The 23,120-nt window shown below is 38.6% G+C and overlaps 1 protein-coding gene across 1 annotated transcript in view; it reads right to left on the bottom strand.

Annotated features, from left to right (window-relative positions):
• ITGAV (integrin subunit alpha V) overlaps window positions 1-23,120 on the bottom strand; it is a 45,762-nt gene that overhangs the window by 9,963 nt on the left and 12,679 nt on the right. The window contains exons 3-23 of the mRNA XM_058839662.1: window positions 19,418-19,509; window positions 18,798-18,912; window positions 17,480-17,541; window positions 15,907-15,952; window positions 14,247-14,372; window positions 13,536-13,580; window positions 13,325-13,368; window positions 13,181-13,237; window positions 12,727-12,779; window positions 12,107-12,309; window positions 9,795-9,986; window positions 9,633-9,678; window positions 8,976-9,077; window positions 8,141-8,199; window positions 6,978-7,132; window positions 5,407-5,544; window positions 4,819-4,886; window positions 3,539-3,686; window positions 3,097-3,189; window positions 2,004-2,083; window positions 181-261 (exon numbers count right to left, since the gene is read on the bottom strand). Coding sequence (XP_058695645.1) covers window positions 181-261; window positions 2,004-2,083; window positions 3,097-3,189; window positions 3,539-3,686; window positions 4,819-4,886; window positions 5,407-5,544; window positions 6,978-7,132; window positions 8,141-8,199; window positions 8,976-9,077; window positions 9,633-9,678; window positions 9,795-9,986; window positions 12,107-12,309; window positions 12,727-12,779; window positions 13,181-13,237; window positions 13,325-13,368; window positions 13,536-13,580; window positions 14,247-14,372; window positions 15,907-15,952; window positions 17,480-17,541; window positions 18,798-18,912; window positions 19,418-19,509 — 2,005 coding nt within the window. The remainder of the gene's footprint in view (window positions 1-180; window positions 262-2,003; window positions 2,084-3,096; window positions 3,190-3,538; window positions 3,687-4,818; window positions 4,887-5,406; window positions 5,545-6,977; window positions 7,133-8,140; window positions 8,200-8,975; window positions 9,078-9,632; window positions 9,679-9,794; window positions 9,987-12,106; window positions 12,310-12,726; window positions 12,780-13,180; window positions 13,238-13,324; window positions 13,369-13,535; window positions 13,581-14,246; window positions 14,373-15,906; window positions 15,953-17,479; window positions 17,542-18,797; window positions 18,913-19,417; window positions 19,510-23,120) is intronic.

Below are 23,120 nucleotides of genomic sequence, written 5' to 3' on the forward strand. Positions count from 1 at the left end.
TAGAATTATTTAAGATCCAAAGGTCCAAAGGCTGGCTAGAGAGAACCATATTGTCTTTATGATTAAAAATTCCCTAAACCTTCCTGAAAACTTATGCAGACCTGAAAGGAAGTTCAGTGAATATAAAGAAGCAAATGTGCAAAGCTCCTTTAAAGTGTTTATTAAAATGGTATTGCTTACCCTCTAATTTCAACAGCTGCTAAAATAGCAAGGTCAGCCTGATAATATGCTACTGGGCTCAGGTTGTCATACAGGTTGGAACTGCAGGGAAAATAAAAGGTAAATTCTTAAATGAAATAAGCAAAGTATTCAATAAAAAAACCCTCCACACTTCAAAGTAATTGTATGTAACATCATAGCATGACTCCTGAGCCACTGTAGGAAAGTAAAGTTGCTAAAAACTAAGGAGCAGATTCCAGCAAGTTCTCACCTAAATGCATGGAAGTCCCACCCTCTGCATAGTTTTGGGGAGCCTCAGCAGGGAGAGGTTGATGAAGGACACAAAGTGAATGCTGACTCTGTTACATGGCTGTCATATAAGAAAATACAGGGGACCTTCCTCCCTCAAAGTGGTGCTGGGAGCAGAATCTTGATCTCCTTAGACACATCTGATTATTCTGTCTCCCTAACCAAACCCTTTCCTTTACAAAGACCTCTTGAATCTTCTAATTATTCTTCATTGCTGCTGTAATCAACAAACACATGCAACAGCATTTTCCTCCTGACCTGTAAATACCTCACTCTTTTAGGGACTAGACATGCTCTGCTAGGAACTGAGCCAGCTTTGGAAATCTAGCTTTGTGAGTTTAAGACAAGCAGTGTGATCCTTAAAACCTCTCCCAGATAATCCCCTGGTAATGCCTGTCACTCTGAACTGTGATTACTGTGTTCCATTGCACCACTGCTCACCCTTCTGGCAGCCACAAGTCACGGAAGAAATTTTCTTCCATAAAAGACCTAAAACACTAGAGGAGCTTCCCTTCTCTTCCATCAGGAGACAAGCATGACTTGAGCAACCTCACTGACTGTTTCCAACCCAGTGACAGTGGCAGGTGACTGCTGTTGGCCTAAGGAAGGTGACAGACACCCCAGAGATCACTTTGTGCAAAGAACAATCACACTATGCCACACATGCCACTGGCACACCTTGCAGCTGATGGAGAAGGGGAAAAACTGAACAGAGAGCAATGGGAGTTCAAAGAAATATTTCATGTGCCAAGGTCTTTGATCAGTATGGCAAACCACTCTATCATTAGAATAGAATGGCAGCCTTAAACTTTCCTAAATCCCATAGATGATAAATGCATATGTGGATGAGATTAATTTATTCACTACAATAAAGAAAAATAAAGCCCTTAAATGGAAAAGAAAAAGTGCTTTTGGTTCACCACAGGGAAAAACCAAAACAGCTGTATTCATCCTGTCCCTTAAAAGCAACATAAAACTGCATTGGGTAAAGATACTCCTAATGAACATATCTCTAACCTTAAATATCATCTCCAGAAGTTACAAATTCACATTTAAATATCAGATTTATATGACAGTGCTGTGATCATCTGATAATTAACAGGAACACTACTGTTTTGTTCCATTTAATTTTCAGGCTCTTTTAGGCTGGCTGCTGTGATGGCTCACTGCGTGTTGCTTCTGCTCAGACAACCCCATACATTGCCTGCCCTGAAAGACTCTCCTCCCCTAAATACATAAAATTGTGGCTTTACATCAGAAGGGATTCAGAGTTCAAGCATCAGTTTTAAAAGAGGGCTATAAACCCAAAGTCATTCTGTGGCACCACAAGTGTCAGCAGAGCACAATTATATGCACATACAAATATTCTTAATTTTTCCCCTCTATTTTAGGAAAGCTAATTCAGTCTGTTTATTTTTCAAGCCATTACGAGGCAAAGACAAGAGAATTAGGCCAGAATGATACTGTGTAGCTCACAGCCTATTTACTGTGTGTGTCTTCTCCCAGGTGAGGGACTAACTCAGAGGTTTCCATACCTCCGGATTTGCAAGTCAAACTTGACAGAGGTGTCCATCTCAGATTGCTGGTGCACGCTGAAACGCAGGCCAGCTAAGAGCTGGGGAAAAAAATCACTGTGGTTCAGTTGGAAGCACAATAAAACACACAATAAAAGCTTCTCACTGCTATTAGACGACAATGAAATTGCTTGAGACTCCTGGTGATGAGAGAACGCACACGCAGAACTGGAAAATTAAAGTTGTCCAGTTCATCCAGGCTGGAAATGTACTTCTCTCTCTTTAGATTGCAGCCAAGGCATCACTGCCATAAAATACAAAACAAAGATTGCATCATGCTCCCCACCCTGCTTCAGCCATTTCTACACATAACTGAACCTCCCCAGACACTGCAAAAAGTGTTGTAATCTAAAGAGCAGGGAACACATTAATGATTCAAAATTAATTCCAAGGTTTGGTGATGTCAATTAATATTTGCTTTAACATATGTGCAGTTCAGCTCACTGCACTTCCAAAGATTTTGGAAATAGCACTTATTCATCTGTACAAGATGGCTCTTGGAAGAAAAGCATCATGAAATTGTTATAATTGTGACTGATTTTCACTTCATTTCCTCAGAAAATAAGACTTACTGTGTCATAAAATCTTCCAGGTCTCACTAGTAATTTTATAATTCTTTCAATTTCAGCTACATTTGTTGGAATTGTAGAGGTTTTAACTAGACAAAACTATGTCCTTCCTGATGAAAGCAGGCAGAAAAGAGATAAACTAAGAGAAAGAAGTGTTGTGAGCTAGCTCTTGATTATATCCAAAAAAATACCTATCAGATAAATATAAAAAATTAATGAGGGACCAAAGTCCATTAATTCTACTATTTAATAAATGACTCATTTTGAGTGGCATCATAAAACTCATGAATGCTCCTTTCAGTCTTTAATTTAGCTGGAAAGTTGAAACCAACTACCGCTGTACTAATCAAATATGGGCAGCTGAATGTCAGACCTAATCTTAAATTTCTGTGAGAAAATTTCCTGCCCAAACACTGCTGTGGTTCAGGAAAATGCCACCTGCCCTCCTGGGTGAGCTTCCAGACACCTGTTGGACCAACCCTTACCTTAGTTCCTGCCTTCATGGGATTGCCCAGGTCACAAACTACCATGCGAGTCTGATTCTCTGTTTTAAAAGCACATGACAGTCTGGCTAAAGCCTGCAATAAACCAGAGAGAAACACTAAGGAATGTTAGTCTTCACATCTGAACACCTGGATAAAAGTCTGGAGAGAAGTCCTAGTTATGCTGTATTAATTTTAATATAATTTCTCAGCCATAACACAGTCAAGTACTAAAATGAAATAAAATCTGAGTATGGAAGTCTCCAAGGAGACAAATGTTTTTGATACAAGACAGACCTGTTTTCAAGGTTATAAAAGAGAGGGACTTTGAAAAAAACTGATCACTTTTTCAATGCTTTGCTCTAAGACTGAAATAATAGAAACCACTACAGATTTCCACAGCAGCACCTCAACTATGACTCCTCAAAAGCAGTTGGAATTTTACCTCGTTGTTACGAACAACTCCGATGAAATCTGCTTGGGGTGGAACAACGACAAAGAGCTCTGCTTCATAGGCTCCCTCCCCCTGGTTCTGAGCACTGACAATGAGGGTCAAGGGATTGTCATCACCAATATAGATCTGCTTCTGATCACTAAAAGAAAAGAGTGTGAGAATAAGCTCTGCATTTGGGTTTTAAATTGCATTGAAGTGGCTGAACTTAGAGGAACAAGAGACATTCTGAAATTTCACAAAGACATTGGAGATACCTGGAGGCAGTACCTTTGCTTCAGGAATGTCAGGAGAGCTCTAAGGTACTTTTAAAAACCCCCTATGTCTATCATCACAAGTGGAGCAAGTATTACATATTCTACTGTAAGAATATTTCCTGTAAAATGTACCACTAAACAAAAAAACACACACCTTTTTCTCACAAGGAGCAAACAATTATGAGCAGCTAAATCCCTGTGCACATTTTGAATTACAGGCCCACTTTGCAGAGGTACAACACATATTTATAACAAAACTCAGGGGAAGGCTCAACTACTCAGAATAGAGCCAAGACCTCTGCAATACCTTTGGTTCCAGATACACAGAGACTATCTTTGCAAGAAATGTGTTTTCATTTCACCAACTCCAAGCAAACATCAAGGTATCTGCACTGATGTCAAATGTTACTGAAGTGTTTGCATGAATTAGTGCTTGTGAAATATGCTAGAAACATACAGTGTGTGTGCTATAATGCATTAAAAATAGATTAGGAGATAATTCATTAAGAGAGGTTTTAGGCCACACAAAGTATAAAAAGCTCAGTCTCATGCATGAATTACCACTGAAAACTTGTTTCTTTTTTCCAGGTTTGATAGAAGATACTACCAATACCAACAATTTTTTTTTTCATACATGTGACAAGAAAGCCCTTCTCCTCCCTTTGCTGGATAAAATCACATCCTCATGTGTCTATCTAATATTAAACAACAGAACAGAGATACAATGGCAGCTAGCAGTGGTTTATTCTCCCTATACATGTTCAGCTTAGCAAATAAATATGGCTTATGTATAGTGGAGGCTGGGGTGGGAGTGGTGCATTACATGCTAAAGACATTAGGTTACAAAGCAGAAAATGGGCTTTCTTTAAGGCATATAAGCCTGAGTTTAGATAGTATGCAATGAGGAGTCCTACTTATTTCAACACATCCCTTAAACAAAAGTATTACCAGCTACTGAATTTTAGACTTCAAGTAGGGAAATTGCCTTTCCTTGTTGTATTTTTGTCATGTACTTACCTTTCTACTGACACCTCCAGCTTTGGTTTGCAGATATTATCATCCCCACAATCCAGCAGAATATGGGCCTATGCAAAAATCATACACATACTGTTGTAATAATTCCTTCATCTGTTCTAACATTCATTTTCAAAAATACTGTTTCACCACCACATTAAAAGAAAATTCTACATAGCTGGTTATGAAACGTTTTCATGTCATTAGTCTCAGAAGAGAACAGATGAGTTTTTATATGTGGGGGACACTGCCTCTTCCTGCCCTACTGCAATTTGAGGACTGATGTTTACACCTGAACCATCTTTCCATACTCTGAATAATCTCTTCATATTAAGTTGCATTCTCACTGTCCTCTTTACAAACAAGTGTAAAAATTTGTAAAAAGGGCAGAAATAGAAAAACTGTGTCTATTACCTTAAGAGAACTATAGGGAAAAACATAATGTACATAGAGCAGCATAGTATGAGAATGGATAAAACTCTCCAAACCTTCAATATTAACACCTCCAGTACTACTCCAGCTGATTTTCTCCCTAAGATGAACCAAAGTATGTTCTGAGTTCTCTCACCACAGGCTGTGTAAGCAGTGTACCTGTCTGCTCATATTAGCAGGAGTGAACTGGTTGAGGATAGGGTGCAATCCTGTTGCATCTGCAGCCGTTCTGTAATCCAGACGATATTCCATAAAAATAGTGATGGGAGTTAGCTTGTCTCTGAACTCAGATTCATCCTGAGGAAACCAAAGATTTGAATCACAATTAAAGTGTAGTAGGAATGGAGAGGCCAAAATAACATTAAAACTTCTGAGCTCTTTTCAAAGTATAAAATCTCTTGTCAGAAAACCTGCACAATTTTTAGCAGCAACTTGCCTGTTTAACAAATGGAAAATTGGTGCATACAGAAATATTAAATCATGGAAATCCAGTCAAAAGGATCATAAGGGCTACACAACTCTGCTCTTTCCTGTCAGACCAAGCTCAGTCTGCTTCTAAGATGTCTCAGAGATACTCATCTATGGACTTACAATTTTTCCTTCCTAAAATTATTACCTGTCACTTGGAAGTTGCTGACTTTCATGTCGTTCATTTGAAGATTTTCTGTTTATCAAATGTTGAACCTGCCTTTCAGGATCAAGCCATCTCTAAATCTCAGGATCAAGCCTTACAAATCATCTCTTAGCTTTACTATTTGCTCAGTGTAAACTCTGCTTCGCTTGTGAGAGCAATGAAAACTACTGACCCTAGCACAGCTCACTTCAAAATCTTATTTCAGAACATGTCTTCTGTGGGCAGAAACTTATTGATTACCTATAGTTTTAAACTGGTTTTGCCCCCCATTTATGATCATTTCATATAGGTCATATGTCATTACTTTCTTTATGAAAATGTTAGGTGCAAATGTGCTAAATCTTTACTAACCCTGAGAGCTGAGATGTCTAATTCCATATATAACCCAGGCAAAAAAGTCAGGTCAAAGAAAGTATTACCTACCCTTTGTGAATCCTTAATGATTGCTAGCATTTTTATTTTTTTTTATTTTTTTTTTGTGGGAAGTACATATTGTTTGTTTGATTTAAAAGTGCTCAGAGATAAATCTGAGCTGCATAGAACTTACATAGCTACACACAGTACTTCTACTGATTTAAACTTTTAATTGTGTTAGCATCTGTTCACATTCATGGGGATGAAAACAGAAAGACTGAGAAAAAGCAAACTTAGTATTTCAACTTTCTCCATCTCCTCTGCTATTTGCATATTTTGGCTTGTCAGTTGCAGGTCCATATTTTTCTTCAATTTTTAACCTCCAAAGTACGTGGGACAACTTCTGCTTATTGACTTCCATGTTCCTTGGAAATTATAATTAATTTGGTGCCTGGATGACTGATCCAAGAAGTCCAGAACAAAGTCCTGAATTGAATTTCCAATGAATTTAGGAGCTAGGACTTCAGCCACAATAAGATTCATCATTCATTCTGTGACAGCAGCAGTAATTCGTGACAGACATATGATTTTAATAATTTCAGGTCTATACACTGAAAATTAAGTTTCTCTAGCTTTTTTGTCCTATTTTGGTGGTTTGGTTTTTTTTTAACACTTAACACAATGAACTTATAATAAACAATGCACCAAAAATTATTTGCTTGGAACATTAATGGCTACTTACCCTCAAGAAGGCGTCCAGTTCCTCACAGTTCATCTTTCCCCCCTTTGTAATTGTCATGTTCTTAGAGTGGCTGGGCTGTTTGCTGTGGAGAAAGAGAGCTCTCCTTATAGCTCCCTTCTGCTTCAGTTTATCCAACAGCAGCTCCACCTGGAAATCTGGCCAAGCCAAAGGATTTGGGTCAGGGATATTTCATTCCATTAAACACAGTGCAGATTGCCCTCAGAAATGGAGCTGAACACTGATTTCAACTACAATGAAAACTTAGTGGTTGCCCTCTTAAAACTTCCAGTTTTTTCCATGTAAAATCTGTCACTATATTAGTTCTCAAGCACTGCTGCTGTCCTAAATTGGATTCTGCTGTTTCCTTAAACACTGGAAATATGTAAGAACGCAGATGCATTTATAATTTGTAATTGCTGTGGAACTGCAAGAACTAAAGTTAGAATTTTTCTCCCTGAGAAAATTTAAAGCAATCTTGCAGAAAACACTTGTATTTTTAAATACTATTGGTAATCTAATTACTTGAAATATTTGATATAGATAATAAAACTTAAAATACATAACAGATATTCATATGAGCCTTCCTAAATCACACCACCTCTGTACATGCCACAGAAAATAAGGAAAAGATTTTGCAATCAGTAAACAAAACCTGATTGCAGCAGGCTGTTTGCCACACCACAAAATCTCTTGGACACGACTTAAAATCTTGTTTGAAACAATCTTTTCCTGATTCTGATCCAAGAATCTGATGAAAGAAGTCAGTGATATCAATCAGAAAGTCATGATCTCAGCAAGATATGACAAGTCCCCTGTGGCTTGTCTGTCTCTGAGCCCTAATAATTCACATACTTGAATATTCTTGTCTAAAGCTCCCCTCAATGAGAGCTTCCATAAATTCTGTAAATTACAAAGGGCTTTCCAAGACTAGTTAACCACATAATTGAACATATGTTTAAAGTCTCAGGTATGATTCAAATGACTTCACCACCACTACAGCCAAAAAATCCTGCTGGAGAGCCCCATAGATGTACATGCCACCCAAGAGGCAGCAGGGTGCTGCAAAGGGCACCCAGCTGTTTGTCATGAAAATAACAATGGCCAGGGCACATGTCTGCAAACAGCACAACAAGACTTCCAACTTTTAAACGAGCAGAACTTACTGAGTGAGTTCGGGAGCTTTCCTTTGCCATCTGCTTTTAAGCAGAACTTTACTTTGAAGCTGTTTGAGAGGAAAGAAAAATTAATTTCACACACTTTTTCTCTCATTTTCTTCTAAAATTCTTCTAATTATATACATATTATATATATATTCTAATATTCCTCTCTTCTAAAAATCCCCACTATTCCTCACTATATAAATTCCTCCAACTATGCTATGTTCAGATGTATCCTCTTTTTGAGACTCTAGCTCATTCCCAAAAGCTGTTTCCTACTGATGGATGAGAATTAGTAGACAGAATTGCAGGCAATGCAAAGCTTTGGAATCTTGATTCATCTAGGGACAATCACCTGTGGACTGGAATGTTTATTCCTGTAATCAAATGGGTCTTATTTTTAAAGCTATCATACTGATCCTGAAAAGAAAGCAGTAGGAAGGGAAATTGGGTTTGGATAATGGCCTGGGAACCAGAAGCAAAAGCAGTTTACAGAGCAGATCATTGCCCAAGAGTGTACATTAGTGGGTAAAACCACTGCAAATACCATGAGATGTGCTGACATCTTGGGAAGAGCTTACTCTACTCAGCAGGGACAACTGGCAGTCTCTGCAGGTTTTGGGAGTCACTCTGGCATCTACTAAAGACAGTGCTGGTCCTCCAACTGCTGTCAGAGAGTTCTTATTTTGTATTGTCTGCTCTTTCAGAAAAAATCTGTGTTTGTCTTTTTTTTTTTTTAATTAGCTGACTAGACTTCCTGAGACCTTCTAAAATTGGAAGGTTACAAAAATAAACCCAAGAAGTCCCTCCCCTCAAAGGAAAACATAGATACTCTGCTTACCAAGAAACTTTTACATCTCCCAGTGAACAGGCTTTGTTTTCTGGGTTTAGAATGGTTGGATTAACTTCCAGGGCAGCATTTACTCTAATAACTGGTCTAGCCCTGCAAAGAAAACATCCTCTTGAAGAACACTCAACACCCTGTTTGACAATGTCCCCCCCATCAAACTGTGCAATATACACAAACACGCAATATTTAATGAAACAACAAGACAAAGAAAAAAAAATTGACTGGATGAAGCTTTTCTGTGCCCTTTCATTTCCATCAGTCACAACATGGACACCAGTGTAAAGAGGAAGTCCTACCTACTTATAGCACAGACCAATATATTCTCCCAAAATGAGCAAACTGGGATGAGAATATGGGATTGCAGTGTAACAGCTTACAGCTGCTGTGTCAGAATCTACAAAACTGTCACTCAGAAAGCCTTAAAGACAGCTTATTTATGTTTTCTCCTAGCTACATATTAATGAGAAAGATGAATTTCAGGCCGCAGATAGGTTTACTAGGTAAAAAAACCAGTATAGTGTTTTTTTCACCTCCAGAGGTTTGGATGGTGGAGTAGCAGATTTTCAGACTTCCATGATCCTGCTTTCTTTTGTAGCCCCACAACTCCACTGAGCTTTCTCTCAGGTACAAGCACAGAGGGACCCTTACCTGTACAGAACAGCTGTGTCAGCACCAAAGGCTCCAACAATCAAGTCTAGAAAGAGAGGAGACATTGCACATTACAACTTGCTGTTTGAAATATGCTGTTTCTCAGAGGTGGGACTGCTACAATAACTGAGTTATTGTAAAGTGCCATTTGGAGCAGAGGACCTGGATATCCATTTTTGTCCACATCTGTGGCTCCTTTCAGCGAGTACCCAAAGCTGGGGGGCATAGTGCGAGCGGCCCACTGCCCTTCCAGGATCTGGGATGGGATGGCATTCAAACCACTTGCTCCTCCATTGTAGATATACACAAGTCCTCTCTTGTCCTCCCCACCATATGGTGCAGCAACTGCAATATCTGAAAACCAAAAGAAGAATCATCAACATCTGCAGACACAAGCTAGAACATGTTTGTGCTTACATCAATCAATAATTTCTGATATTACAGTTTCAATGTGTGTCAGTAGGGAGGAAATGCAGCCAGCCTTTAAAATGCTCATCAATGTTTGTTTATTGCTCCTTTATTTGTTCTGGTTTTTCTCTTATTATTAGATGCTGTTTTTTCTTTTATTATTAGATGCTGTTTTTTCTGGAAAGTATAAATGTTTAACAAGAACATGTCACAGCCTTTTATGGGGAGAGGAAGGAGAGAAATGGTTCTACAAACACTTCTGCACTTTTGCAGTAAAATCATATGGATTTGGAATGCTTTTGAGCTTTTTATTAAAACAAGCAGAGTTAGTCGCTGTGGGCGCCAAACCACAAAACTAAGTGAGACTCTCTTCCCATTTCATTTACATGTTCGTGTTCCTCCAAAGGGTGGGACATGTTAATAATTCTGGAAAACTTAAATCATCCTAAACCAATGGTAAATATTAAAATCCAGTCTATCCCAGTCATGGCTTGGCAGCATGCTTTATGGAAAACTTCCAGTTACTGCAGTTATTCTATCTCTTAAATTTAGAAGTACTCACTGTAAGTTACTAACAAATGGTAAGAAGCAAAATGCTAATTAGACTATCTGCAAGGACAGCTTTGGAAGTGTACATATGATCTAATTCCTACATTTCCACAGACAGTTCAAGGACCAAACATGAATCACGACATGGAATAATTAAATTTCTCCTTCCTCTATTCTGAAATTTGGGAAAGTTTGAGGAAAAAAAATAAGGACTCAAAAGTTTACAGTTTTGTATTTTTGACTTCTATTTACAATCTTCATGAAGACAGTAAAAATTCCTATCTTGCACCATACTGTGATGGAAGGCATTTTAATTAACACTCCCAAAATAAGGCAGAGCAATAAAACCAAAAATAGACTAAATAACAGCAAAACAATTAAAAAGAGGCAGCTTTTGCTATGATCTCTTTTCTACAGTGTATTTCAAGTGTTAGTATGGTGGAATCAAAAAAAGTTAGTGATAATCTCAGCAGGTGACTGGAATTTTGGCTATCAGCTGTCCAACGTCTTCTGTAAATAGTTGCAGTGATATTGCATCTTCACACTGATTCTACATCCAGTTAGCAATTAAACAGGTCCCTTCCAATTTCAACTACACTATGAATTTATCACTTCATCAAAAATAAATTAGAGTTACCTGGGAATTTGAAGTTACCATCTATTGTAATTTTTGATCTTACAGAAAATACTTAGCTTGCAAGCAGAATGGAAAAAAAGAAGATTCTAGGTGGAACTCAAATTCCCACTACTCTTTAGGCAGCTCTAGACTATAATGGGCATTACAAAGTGTTCTCCCTATGATTCCTGGAACTCTCCATCCCAGCACTACATGATTCTTTTCTGCTTCATTGATCTTCATTCCTATCAGACAGTAACAAGAAGATTGGGCAAGGGGTTTGAGAGTCTTCAGCACCAGTTGTGTCAGACTCAAACTTCTCCTCCCATTACTCACTCAAGACACTCAGCTCTTGGTACATTTGGCTGTAGCTCCTTTGCAGTATTTCCACCAAACTCTTCAATTTTGGGTAATAATTTTTTTTAAAAAATACCCTACATTTTTCTCAGGAAAATCTTTTTTATAGAACATTTTTAACCAGCAATCTGAAGTAAAACCTTCTTTTCTGTCATCACTGTGTTTCTAGAGAAGAAAATGGTCTTTAAACAATGGAAAGAGGAAACTGATATTGAAGATGTCCTAACAGGTCGGAGTGGAGAGTCAGGTATTTTATTGAAGTTTCTATTGTGGTCATGGCTTAGAAAGCAACCAAGTGGTCAGTGTAAGAGCTAAAGCAGTCCATGCTGTCGTGTCAGTGGTATAGTCTCTGCTCGATGCATCCATGGAACTCCTGTTAGCATTCCTGGGAGTAGCATACAAGCATCGAAAGGAGTCTAGACCTCAGTGTCCCACACTGGCTCACGGCTACAGTGCCCAGTGTTTGTGTGCAGAATCCACATTCTCTGTGCTGCCTGGGCTCCCTCTACATTCAGGAGATCCTGACCAAGAAACAATATCCTACCATTGAAGCCGTCCTGATCCAGATCCCCCAGGGGTGCGATGGAGCTGCCGAATCTCGCAAAGATCTCAAAACCGTTCAGCTTTGCTGTCTGAAACCCTCCCAAGGCTCGCTGAAGGCAGATGGTTACTTGGCCAACCTCCTGAAGCTTCCCATCTGAACTTCTATCCATATAAAGAGGGGCTCCAATGAACAGATCTGTGTAACTGGAACAAAAAAGGACAGAGCTCTTCAGTAGCTGCGTGAAAATTCATTCTCTCCAGCACCTGTTAACTCAGCACTGAAGTCAACACTCAGATGAAAGTTAACTATCTTGAAATTCAACTGAAGGAAATATTTATTGACAAAGTAAGCAGAAATATATCAAAATGTAGTGGACTTTAAGCATGTGAATATACTTAAAATACATTTATGTAGCTAAATACAAAAACAAACTACAAATGTTAAAACAAATGTGGAGTGTTAGCAAAAGGGTTGTGCAGATGTGTTAAACCAGCAATAAAGACAGAAATCTAGATTGTGGGGAAGACCCACAGCTATTTTTTTTTCTTTCCAGAAACAAGTTGGGTGGCAAGAGGTGAGTTGAGTTGTCACAAGTTGGTGAGAAGAGGGAGGACACTTACTTGTCCCCGTCGATATCTGTGGCAGCCACTGAATACCCAAAATAGGCAGCCATCTGGAAAACAAAATTCAAACCAAACCTTTGAGTTGTAGTGATAAAAATAAAAAAACCCCAAGTTTACATAAATCTGTATACAAAATACATCAGGGAGATGATAATACATGCCACAAATCTTTTTTTGTTAATTTCTTTTTTGTTTCTCTTCCATATTCTATTAGAAAGTAAACCTATCAGTTACTTTCCCATTTCCCCTGTCATGATCCAGTCTCTTTCCCAGCTCTCAAAACACGCAGCATTTCCTTTATTTAAATAAGATTAGAATCCCCTCAGACTTCATAAAATTTTGCTCTGGCCATCAAGCCAGTAATATAAAAACTATTATCTAGTACCCTAAACAATGTTGCAACATAGGAAAAGCTTCCTGGTCACCCACCACACTCAGCAAAGCCACACACCTGCTCTCCAGTGAAGTTGTACATGGAAGACATGTTTTTCCCATTGTAAATGGACACCTGCACGTGAAGAAATACACATTACAGCATATCAGCAATAGTCACCTTTTTTTTTTATTGTAAAGTTTAATATTTCAAATTTTTTACCATGCCCAGAGTTCTTGCTGCTCGTGGGACTCCTGACACAAAGTCTGAAACATAAAGCAAGACACAGATAACAGCCAGGTCCCAAAGCACCTTTACTGAGCAAAGCAGCTCATCCCTAGCACTTGATGCATTTCCCTGTGCATTGGATCATTGATCTGAAAGATCTGCCCAGCCTATTAACATGATGTTCTTACTGAAGCAGGGGGCTTACCTTCGATGCCATCACCATTGAAGTCTCCAACAGCTACTGAATAACCTGCAGAGGGACAAGACGAGGCTTTAAAAACCTTATTAAACCTTTAATCTCTCTTTATACTTTTCACAGGTGCCTCTGTGCACAGTCCTCCTCTCTTCATCTTAAAATGCACTGGTATAAACATTGCCTCAAAGCAGCTTAGACTATGAAGAGCTCCATGAGTGGCTGTAATTCATCACTATCCAGGAATTGGAGATGAGAAGATGAAAATTTTAAAATTATCATCCTGGGAATTGTCCTAGTATATCCTTGCTTTTTTCCTGAGCCTGGTTAGACATAAATGAAGCAAAATTATGATTTCTCACTCCTCATTGTTTTTCTTCCAAAACATAATTCTTTAGCATTTTTATTTTGCTTTGGTGGGTTATTTAGAAACAGCTGCTTTTAAGTAACAAGCAAAGAACCACCTATGTGACTAACCTCTCATATAAAAATCATGAAAATATTTCCATTTGTTTTGTCATCAGGTGCTTTTTGAGTCAAGCCTATGGCAAAATAGCTACAATAAATAACTACAATTCCATCATAAATGTATGACTGCGTTTTCAGCAATGTCACTCCCTTGCTATCTGTTAGATGTTGAATTATTAGTTGTGTGATTTAGATTTAACATCAACAGTTCCAGGGAATGCTCCAAGTGGAGGTTTCTCCTTTCCCACCACATACCCAAGTAGCTGTCATCAAAAGCAGCACTGGCAGGTCTGGTTGCTAACTGGTCATCATACTTTGTACTGTAGACTTTGGAGTCGTACTTCGCCACAATCTCCGTCACTCGATCAGAAATAAGCTGGCCTAAAGAGAGAGAAAACAGCTTAAGACCACAGCCAGAATTTGTGATCTCATTCACTGAAGTGACCCATTTATGGAATGGTGCCCTGGAAAGCAGTGGCTCTTGCACCACACCAGCCAGGAAGGGGCCAGCTGCAGCAGTGCCAGGAAGGACACAAGTGGAAATATGGATCCTCCTTCAGCAAAAACCTGTGCACATACTGAATCAAAGGCACACACACAGCTCTCACTGAAAACAGAGGCCAATCCTACACTAAGGTGGGACTTGAAAGGCAGTGCAGAGATCTCATATGCTTATGGTTGTGCAGAACTGAGCCCTTTGGGTGCTCCTTGCCCAAATACCACAACAGAAGAGCCTGTTTTGGCAGACAAAAAGCCAATAGAATGAACAAAAATGAGATGATCACACTGTATTGTCATGTTCTCCATTTTCACTTCATCAGCCACTAGGTGGTGACTCCATTACATTCTTTTCTTCGAGTTTAAATGAAAACTTGAATCGCCCAAAAACCCCGTTCAGAATGGCACTTCCTTCACACACATATTCATATGTGTATGAAGCGAAGGGAAAACTCCTCCTCCAGCATCTCAGGATGTGGAATAGAAGTTTAGGATGACAAATCTCGTTTTCAGAAGTATATTGTTGTCTTCTATTCAGAGCCAACTAGGCTTTTTTGGTAGTAGTAGAAGAGGATAAGGATGTTTTGGAAGATGAAGAAGATGTTTTTTGCCAAAAAACAATAAAATGAATACAGGACCCTAATTTATATGATATTGTACCTGCAGTTTAGCTTCAATCATTCAATTTTGTTCATAATTTAAAACACAGGACTGGAACAAGCCTCCTGTGCTGCTGCACCTACATGTAGGCTGGCATGATACAGAAAATCTATTAATAAATGTTAGAAGTTACATTAAAAAGCAGGCAGCAGAGTTTGGCAGCTGTGTCCTGGTTACAGCAGCACCCTCCTTTGAACAGAGAGCTGCAGTTAAAGGCTGAATAATCCTGCAAACAAACACCAACAGAATCCCACAGGAGCAAAGTATACAGGTAATGCCAGGTAGAGGTAAAATGTGCCCCGTGGCACAAACCACTTAATATAAATGCAAAACATTTTTGTTGTCAGAGGAAAACAATGAAATTCTCTTTAGAAGGGATATTTCTCACTGAAAATGCACCCTTGGTATGCGTGTCAAATTATAAAACATGTCGATAGCAGAACAAAATATGCTAAAGGGAACTTATCCTGCTGATGAAAACAAATCCCAGGGAAAATTTTCCAGGGAAAATGCCTTTATAATGCCCATGGAATTATTTAAAACACAAAGGAGATCTATACTATTATTACTACAGCCTTTGTCTGTGGTTGCCTTGATTATTCAGGAGATATTCTTAAGGACAAAGGAATATTTCTGTCAGTTTTCTCACTGACAAAGACTCTGACAGAAGCTGGAAGAGTGTGGATCAAAATTACTAAGAGGACAAAGAGAAAATTATAAAGGTCAACTTCTCTGTAACTTAAATCATATATCTCACCTTGCCAGTAAAAACTTCCAGGTCCTCCAAGCAGCACCCTGTCTCCCTTGGAAGGGATTAAAAAAGGAAGACAGAAAGAAAAATTAAAAACACATGAAGCACATCTAAAGCCAGACAACACATCCTATGTTTGTGGGAAAAATTCCATGCATGTACATCACTGTAGCTCTGCTGACCACCACACATTTTCTGTTTTGAAGGAGTGATTAATTAGAAATGCATTTTGTAAAATGCTAACCAAAAATCTTCAGTGACTATTTCACTCCTTTAGAATTCTAGGCAGAATTCTGTTTTTATTCTTCCCCCATAAATGTATGGCAACAGGAATACAGTTAGAAGAAAACTTTGAGAGTGTTACATCATGTTTCTAGGTCAGTACACAAAATAGTGTCATCTTCTGCTTCTGCCATTTTCTGTAACATCATCAGAAAAGCTTAATTCAGAATAACTGTGATGTAATTCCCCCACTCCATATTTTTTGGCACAACTGCAATTCACAAACCATTTTATCAAACTTTAACCCCATTAGCTATTCCTATAGGGTTGGGAATTTGCTCTGTAAGAATTGAATTAGGCCATAGGCTTTGCTGCATAATTAAGCCACTTATTCAGGTTTTAATCCTAAAAATTCCTATATTCACCACTCATAAAAATCTAGGTCAGACATTTGGAGATGCAGCCTGGCTTGTCCACTCTAAGGTATTGGATTAGAGCCCAAATTGGTTTTAACAGGGCCTGGAATCTGCACAGTGACCCTGAGGGTGTGTGCAAAATAACCCAAACACTCACAGTCCTATCCTGCACTTGGCAGTTTCCTCTGGAAGAAAACCAAGAGTGGCCTTCGGCAAAGAGTGACGGGATATGACCTCATCCTGAGATGTGAGAACCCAAAAAAAGAGAGGCACATCACAAATAGGGCTTGTGTGGTCTTAACAAGTCCTGACTTTGCTCAACAATTATACTGTACAATATAAAACACTATAGTACATTCACAGTTTTACTGTGCTTGGATTTCAGAACTGATTGTGAGTTTGAAAAAAACAAAAAGGACTAGAACAGGTAGCGAGAACACAAAAGTAGAAGAAGCACAAGTCAGTGAAAAGCCCCTGTACTCCTGCTAGCTGATGAGAAAATCAAACATGATTTACAAGCACATTGTTTACCAGTTCCCTGAGTTGTTATTCCTCATGAAGTAACGGTAGCTATACACTAATCTCGTGTCTCAAAAATCTCGACTATTACAGCTGAATTCACTTGAGGACCAGCTGCAGCAGAGGGGTATGGCAGGAAGATGGGAAAGCAGATTGTTTGTTCAGGACATGGTTCCTACAAGAGGTGAAAGTGTGCTGCTGTGTAGATGCAGGGAGAAACAGGTTTATAAAAGCTCTTTGAGTGGTTTCAACTTATTTTTTGGTTTATTTATAAATTTTGTTTGGTTGTGGGTTTGCTCCCCATCAGGAACAGTAACATTTGGTTTCATAATAGGTGTTCTTCCAAGTGCTCTGTATCAGGAGTGTTTGCTAACTTGCAGCTGTCTGCTGACCCATGGAAATGACAAAAAAAAATCACATACCTTTGTAAAGTCAATGCTAAATCCACCTTGACAAAATCCCTGTCCATCTGCATCGATAGTTGCTACCAAAGGAAAAAGGATAGAAAAAAAAGAGGAGAAAAATAAATAAATTAAGTATTATCAGTACTCAATCAGTTGACTCCATGGAAACTTTTCAATGCATCTTCCTATGTACTCCTCCTATTGCACTCCTAAACTTGAACCTTGGAATACTTTTCTCCTTAACTTTCTCTTCATCAACAACTCCCAACCAAATGCTGTAACAACATTAGGACTGGCCCAATAGACATGTAACATTAGCAAGTGTTCTAGTCCAGCACAGTCAGAGCAAACAGCAACACCACATTCATTTGTATTTAAACTTCAAAAGTCTTGGGGAAAATATATTTGCAATTTCTACTCAGGAAACAAGATATCTGGAAAAGAGGGGTTAAGTTTTTCTTTTGGAATGGAAAAGAAATCTGAATTGGTTCAAAACAAGAAGAGCATACCTGGCTTTAAAAACGCCTCCATACCGAGACTCATCCCAGCAAGAATTGTTATAGCTGAATCAATTTTAGGGTTAGACAGCTTCAGAGAAGAAATGCTGGGAGCTCCTTATCTGAAAGTGTGACTGCTTAACTAGCATGATTTAGTATAATATTTACTTATTTCACTTCTTGTTATGCTGGACCAGGCTGGATTCTATTCCTGCCATTCACAAATGATTTTCTGTGAATAAAATGACAATCCTAACTTCAACATTCAAGATTTAGGTTATAAACCTCAGAATAATTTATCAGTCCAACTAGAGGAAATAAATGCAATGCATTTGGAGAATAAGACTCCAAAGTTCCAAAGGTTCAACAGTTAATATCACTTAAACAATGCATCACTACACCTGCATGCCCACAGGGACATCAGAACATATTTTTGCAAAATCTTGTCTTCTAAAATGACCTTCACCTTAATGTATTTGAATAATGATAAAATACTTGAGATTCATAAAAATTATAAATTTGGTGTTTGAAAAAGTACTTGCTACATAATTTTGCTTGAGTGATTACTACAGAATTGGTCCCTTCAACAACAGAAGTCCTCAAGTCCAATGATACTTGGACCTAAGATTTTCCTCTGGCCTACAGTAGAGAAAACAATGTCTGCATCCTGAACCTTCTGAAGGAGAATTCAGATGTCCAGATCTAGTTTTTAAGTTTTGTTCTAATTGCAATACATGGAAGGGAGAAATAGCTGTAAAACATCCTGCTCCAGAATGTACACAAAATGTGACACAAGAGGAATTCCAAAGAGAAAAGCAGTGTAAGAAGCCTATACTTACTTGACCTGCAGGGAGCATATTCCACAAATTTTGACCCAGCAAGAAGGTAACAAGTTCCCACAGGCTCTCTCTCCTGTTTTGTTTCAGTTCTCCAGTGGTACAGTGGGGCACAGGCCTAGGGAAGAACACACAGCAGTGAGGAAACAAACTCCTCTTCAAAATGCTGGTGGGTATCAAATAATACAATGAAATTCCAATTTTCTACAGAAAAGTAACAAAAAAACCTGGCAGATTTATCTCGTGTTATTAGAGGAGATTTATACTATCAGCAGTGGGGCAGAATTACCATCAGTTTGTGTTTTATAAATAGCTAATGTTTATCAAAAAATTTAGAAATAATATTTTCTTAAAGCAACAGCTGTGAAGTATTTATCAAGAATTTACAACACATTCTAATTTCATCAAACTAATTTTATTACTTGCCTTAAAACTAGGAAAAAAATACTCCTACCTTTGGTTAAAAAGAGTTAGGCAAAGCTTAGCTAAGGAATTCTGAAGAAAAGACAATTCATGCTGATAAGTGAGATTTTGTTTAAATTCTAGGCTATCTGGATCTCTTTGCACTTTCTTCCACTGTAATATCTCAGTACTGATGCATTTGAAGGGCATCAAAGACCTACCAGAATTTTATCATTTTGGGATCTCACAGAGGCTCCAAACCACTGATGAGACTTAAATTCCAGTGGATCATCAGGAGCAAAGTCTCTGTTACCTATAAGGAAAAGAAAAAAGAAGCACAATTTCACAGGAAGCTATAGAGTAAAAATGAAAAAAAAAACCAACAAAAACCCCAAAAACCACTAAGTCATTGGTTTTGATGCATACACAGAAAACCAGAAACAGCAACATTGGAGAATATCACCCTTTGATGGAACCAAAATTTAAAAAGGATTTATTAATGTTTTTTTTATATCAAAGGCCCAAAGCAGCTACTTTTGCACACAGAGCATTGGTAGAATGGTGATTAATTGTAGTAGCTCAAAGTTTACAGCATGTTTGACAGCCACACAGTAAATACCTCATAGCTGAGATATTTGGATATCCAAGCAGATTACAGCACTGCTCAAGAACCAGAGCCAAAGCCCCGTTAAGAATAATGCTTCTAAAAGAAATATTGCCTCGATTAAATCGTGTGAGCTTTGGCTAGAATCAGGAATGAGATCCTTCTCCTAACTCTACCAAGTGGTAACATCTCTATTCTGAGGGTCACTGCAGTGCACAAAGCAGGTGATTTGTGAGCTTCAAAGATATGGGGAAAGAGAACAAGTTAGAGACAGAGTAATTTGCACTGGTGTCTGTTCCGTGATGCTGGCTGGTACAAACAACTAGGATTGCTGCAGGTGTGAATGCTAAAAGCCACAGAATTATTTGGTGTTTCTTGTGTACTTTCATTGGCAAAATGAGGGAAACTTTGGCAGCTTAATGAGAAAATTGATGTAATACTTTGAAAACATACCTTTCCTAAAAGTTCCTTACATGGCTGGTTTATAGAGCCTGAAACTGCAGGAATCGATGAGGCAACAGCCACACATCGCTTCCAGCATGCTGGGGGGATCCCCAAACCCAACCCTGCTATGAATCAGAGGCTGTGGCCACTTGAATCAAAACTCCCTTGGCTTGTTTTACACCTTGTTAAAGAATGTTTTGTCTGCAGAGATTGTGTTACTTCCTTTAGGAAAATCCCATGAAAATGACAAAAGAGATTTTAATCTGCCGAGTCAGCCAAAACAAGCGAGTATCTGGAATATTTTTGCTCTCAGATTAGAACTACACAGAAAGCAATGCCAAGCACATTGCAACACAGAGAACTATTGTGGTTTTTTCTAATGTCATCAAAGGCGGCTAAAACCTTCATCTCCCTCTGTCATCTCCCCTCCATCTCTTGCTGGACTGGTGCTAAAGGCTTGGAGGGCCTGCTGATCAGCACATCTGCACAGATTTATGTACACTGAACCTTTATACTCCCACTCTTGCATAGGCTAAAATGTATCTTGGAGATCTGCATGTCACCTTTTCATGGTATGGAAAAACAAAACCAGACCAAGATATTTTCCAAATAGGAAATCTTTAATTTCAATAGGAACCTTTGGCACACACAAAAATCCTCATTTTATCACCATTTTTTCTGTTCTTTAACTATGAAAATCCACCTGCAGATAGTTTTGCTTAGTAGCACGGGTGGGTTAGTTTCAGATGAAGCTGCCACCCAAAGGGGCAGCAGATCCTGTTTGCTCCTGTCCTGTAGGGTTCATTCCTGCTGACCGTGTCTCTCCTGGCACTGCTCCTCTGGTCACATGGCCACAACAGGAACCACCTAAGAATGAACCCTCCTAAAAAAGTATTCAGCAGGATGAGGTTCCATCCCAGCTGGCTGCATGGGGAGGGGAGCAGTGCCAACCTGCTGGGGAGAAGACATCAACACCAGGCTGGGAACAATATCCTTTTTGGCACCAACAGGGATTTAAAAATGGTTAATTCATCTTTTAACCACACCCAGGGTTACGTAGTCTGGAAAGATAGATTTGGCTCCTGCCCTCTACTTGTCCAGCTACTCTTGAATACAAAGAAATGTCTCAGATCTACTTGCCAAACACAGCTTTAAACAATGTAAAACTTGGGAATAATTAGAGTGGCATTTTGCACTTTTCTGTTGGATACTTATACAACACTATGTATGTATGGCAAAAACGAAAGCTGGTATGGCAGTTCCATGGTGTAAAGCAGAATCCTATTGTCCCAGGTAATATAAAGATGTTTAGGATGCAAACCTCTCATTGAAGTTTGAAACAACAGGCAGAAAGTAGAAGAAAAGGCTGTGTTGCAATAGTGAGTAAGCAGCCATTCTGCATTATCAACAACCTGATTTTATCTCAGCTGTTAAGGAAATTAGTTCCTTCAAGTCTGGGCTGAATAATAAGAATAAAAAACACAATGAAAAGAAAGCCAAGGACTGGTTCCTGGTGCAGCCTGCCCACTGTCTGTGTTGGCTGCACTGGAGAAGAGGGGAGCCAGCAGAACAATCAGCACAGGCTGCCAAAACAGCTCCTCTCTGCCTTTTCCGCCAAGAGGGATCAGTGTCCAGGACAGTATCTCCCTTAGTGATTAGAGGACAAAAATATTTTTCTACAGTATTAAAAAGCCCTGATTCAGCTCTAAATTGAGGATAACATTAGAAATCTCCATGTTTTCAGATACAGCCAGAAGCTGGCACTTAAAAACCCCAAATCGCCAAACCGGAAAGTAAATGAACATGACCACAAAGATAATTATGTGCCAAATGTAGTTTATGTGCCAGATGTCATGACTTCAGAAGCCAGCATCATAATTTCTGAAGGCCTGAACAACAAATGAAGAATTCTTACAAAACCCCACCACCCCACAGAAAAATGTGTTCCATTAGGCAATTTGGCAAAATGGATTTTATTTATTTATAGCACAGTGCTATTGTAGAAACATACTGCAAACATCTCAGTCAAATTCCCTGTGTCAGTGCAGACACACATAACAAACCAAGATGTGCTATAAGGCTAAGATGCCTTAGATTGAGTTTCTCTTGTATTCAAAGCTTCTTTAGGTTCTGTAAAGCTAATTGGGGGGGTCTTAGGGAGAGGGCCTTGAGTTCAGCTTGAAAATGGCTGCAACAATGCAAAGTGCATGAGGACAGAAGATCTAGATCAAGTAGAAAGTATGTACATTGGAAACACTGACAGATGTCCCAGGTACAATATTGATACAGGCCAAATCTGATGTTAACTCTCCATTACAGAAGAAAAGTAACCTTTTTTTTCCTGTACTCACTCAAAATTCTCCCCAGGAAAAACTATACAAATAGATTATAAGTCTTTCTCTCAGATCCAAAGAGAAACTAATTTTATGAGGAAATCTGGAAAACACCCATTCAACAAAAATCCCCTTGCTTTAAACAATAAACCATACGAGTTTTTCTTCCTGACTGGGAAAAGCAAACATTAAACACTTAAATAAAACATAAAACACTTAAATGTGAGCCCTCACTGAAGCAGTTTTAACCACAGTTAAATGTTGAGCTAAACCATAAAGTAGATGTGTCATGGGAAGGTAGAGGACTGACATCAGCATTTCTGTTTTATTACAAAAATCCTGACTAGACTGTTATTTTATCTTTGTATAATTTTAAGTGGTACTTTTATATAAATATATATATGTAAAATTAAAAAAAAAAAAATAACAAGCCCTCCCCCATACCCTTTTAAAAACAGTACCTACCTTAAATGTACCAAATCATATTACAGGTAAGATTTAAACATCCAGAGATTTATATCAGGCTTAGTACTATAAGGGTTC

Source organism: Poecile atricapillus, chromosome 5, assembly GCF_030490865.1.
Source record: "Poecile atricapillus isolate bPoeAtr1 chromosome 5, bPoeAtr1.hap1, whole genome shotgun sequence".
Lineage (NCBI taxonomy): Eukaryota > Metazoa > Chordata > Aves > Passeriformes > Paridae > Poecile > Poecile atricapillus.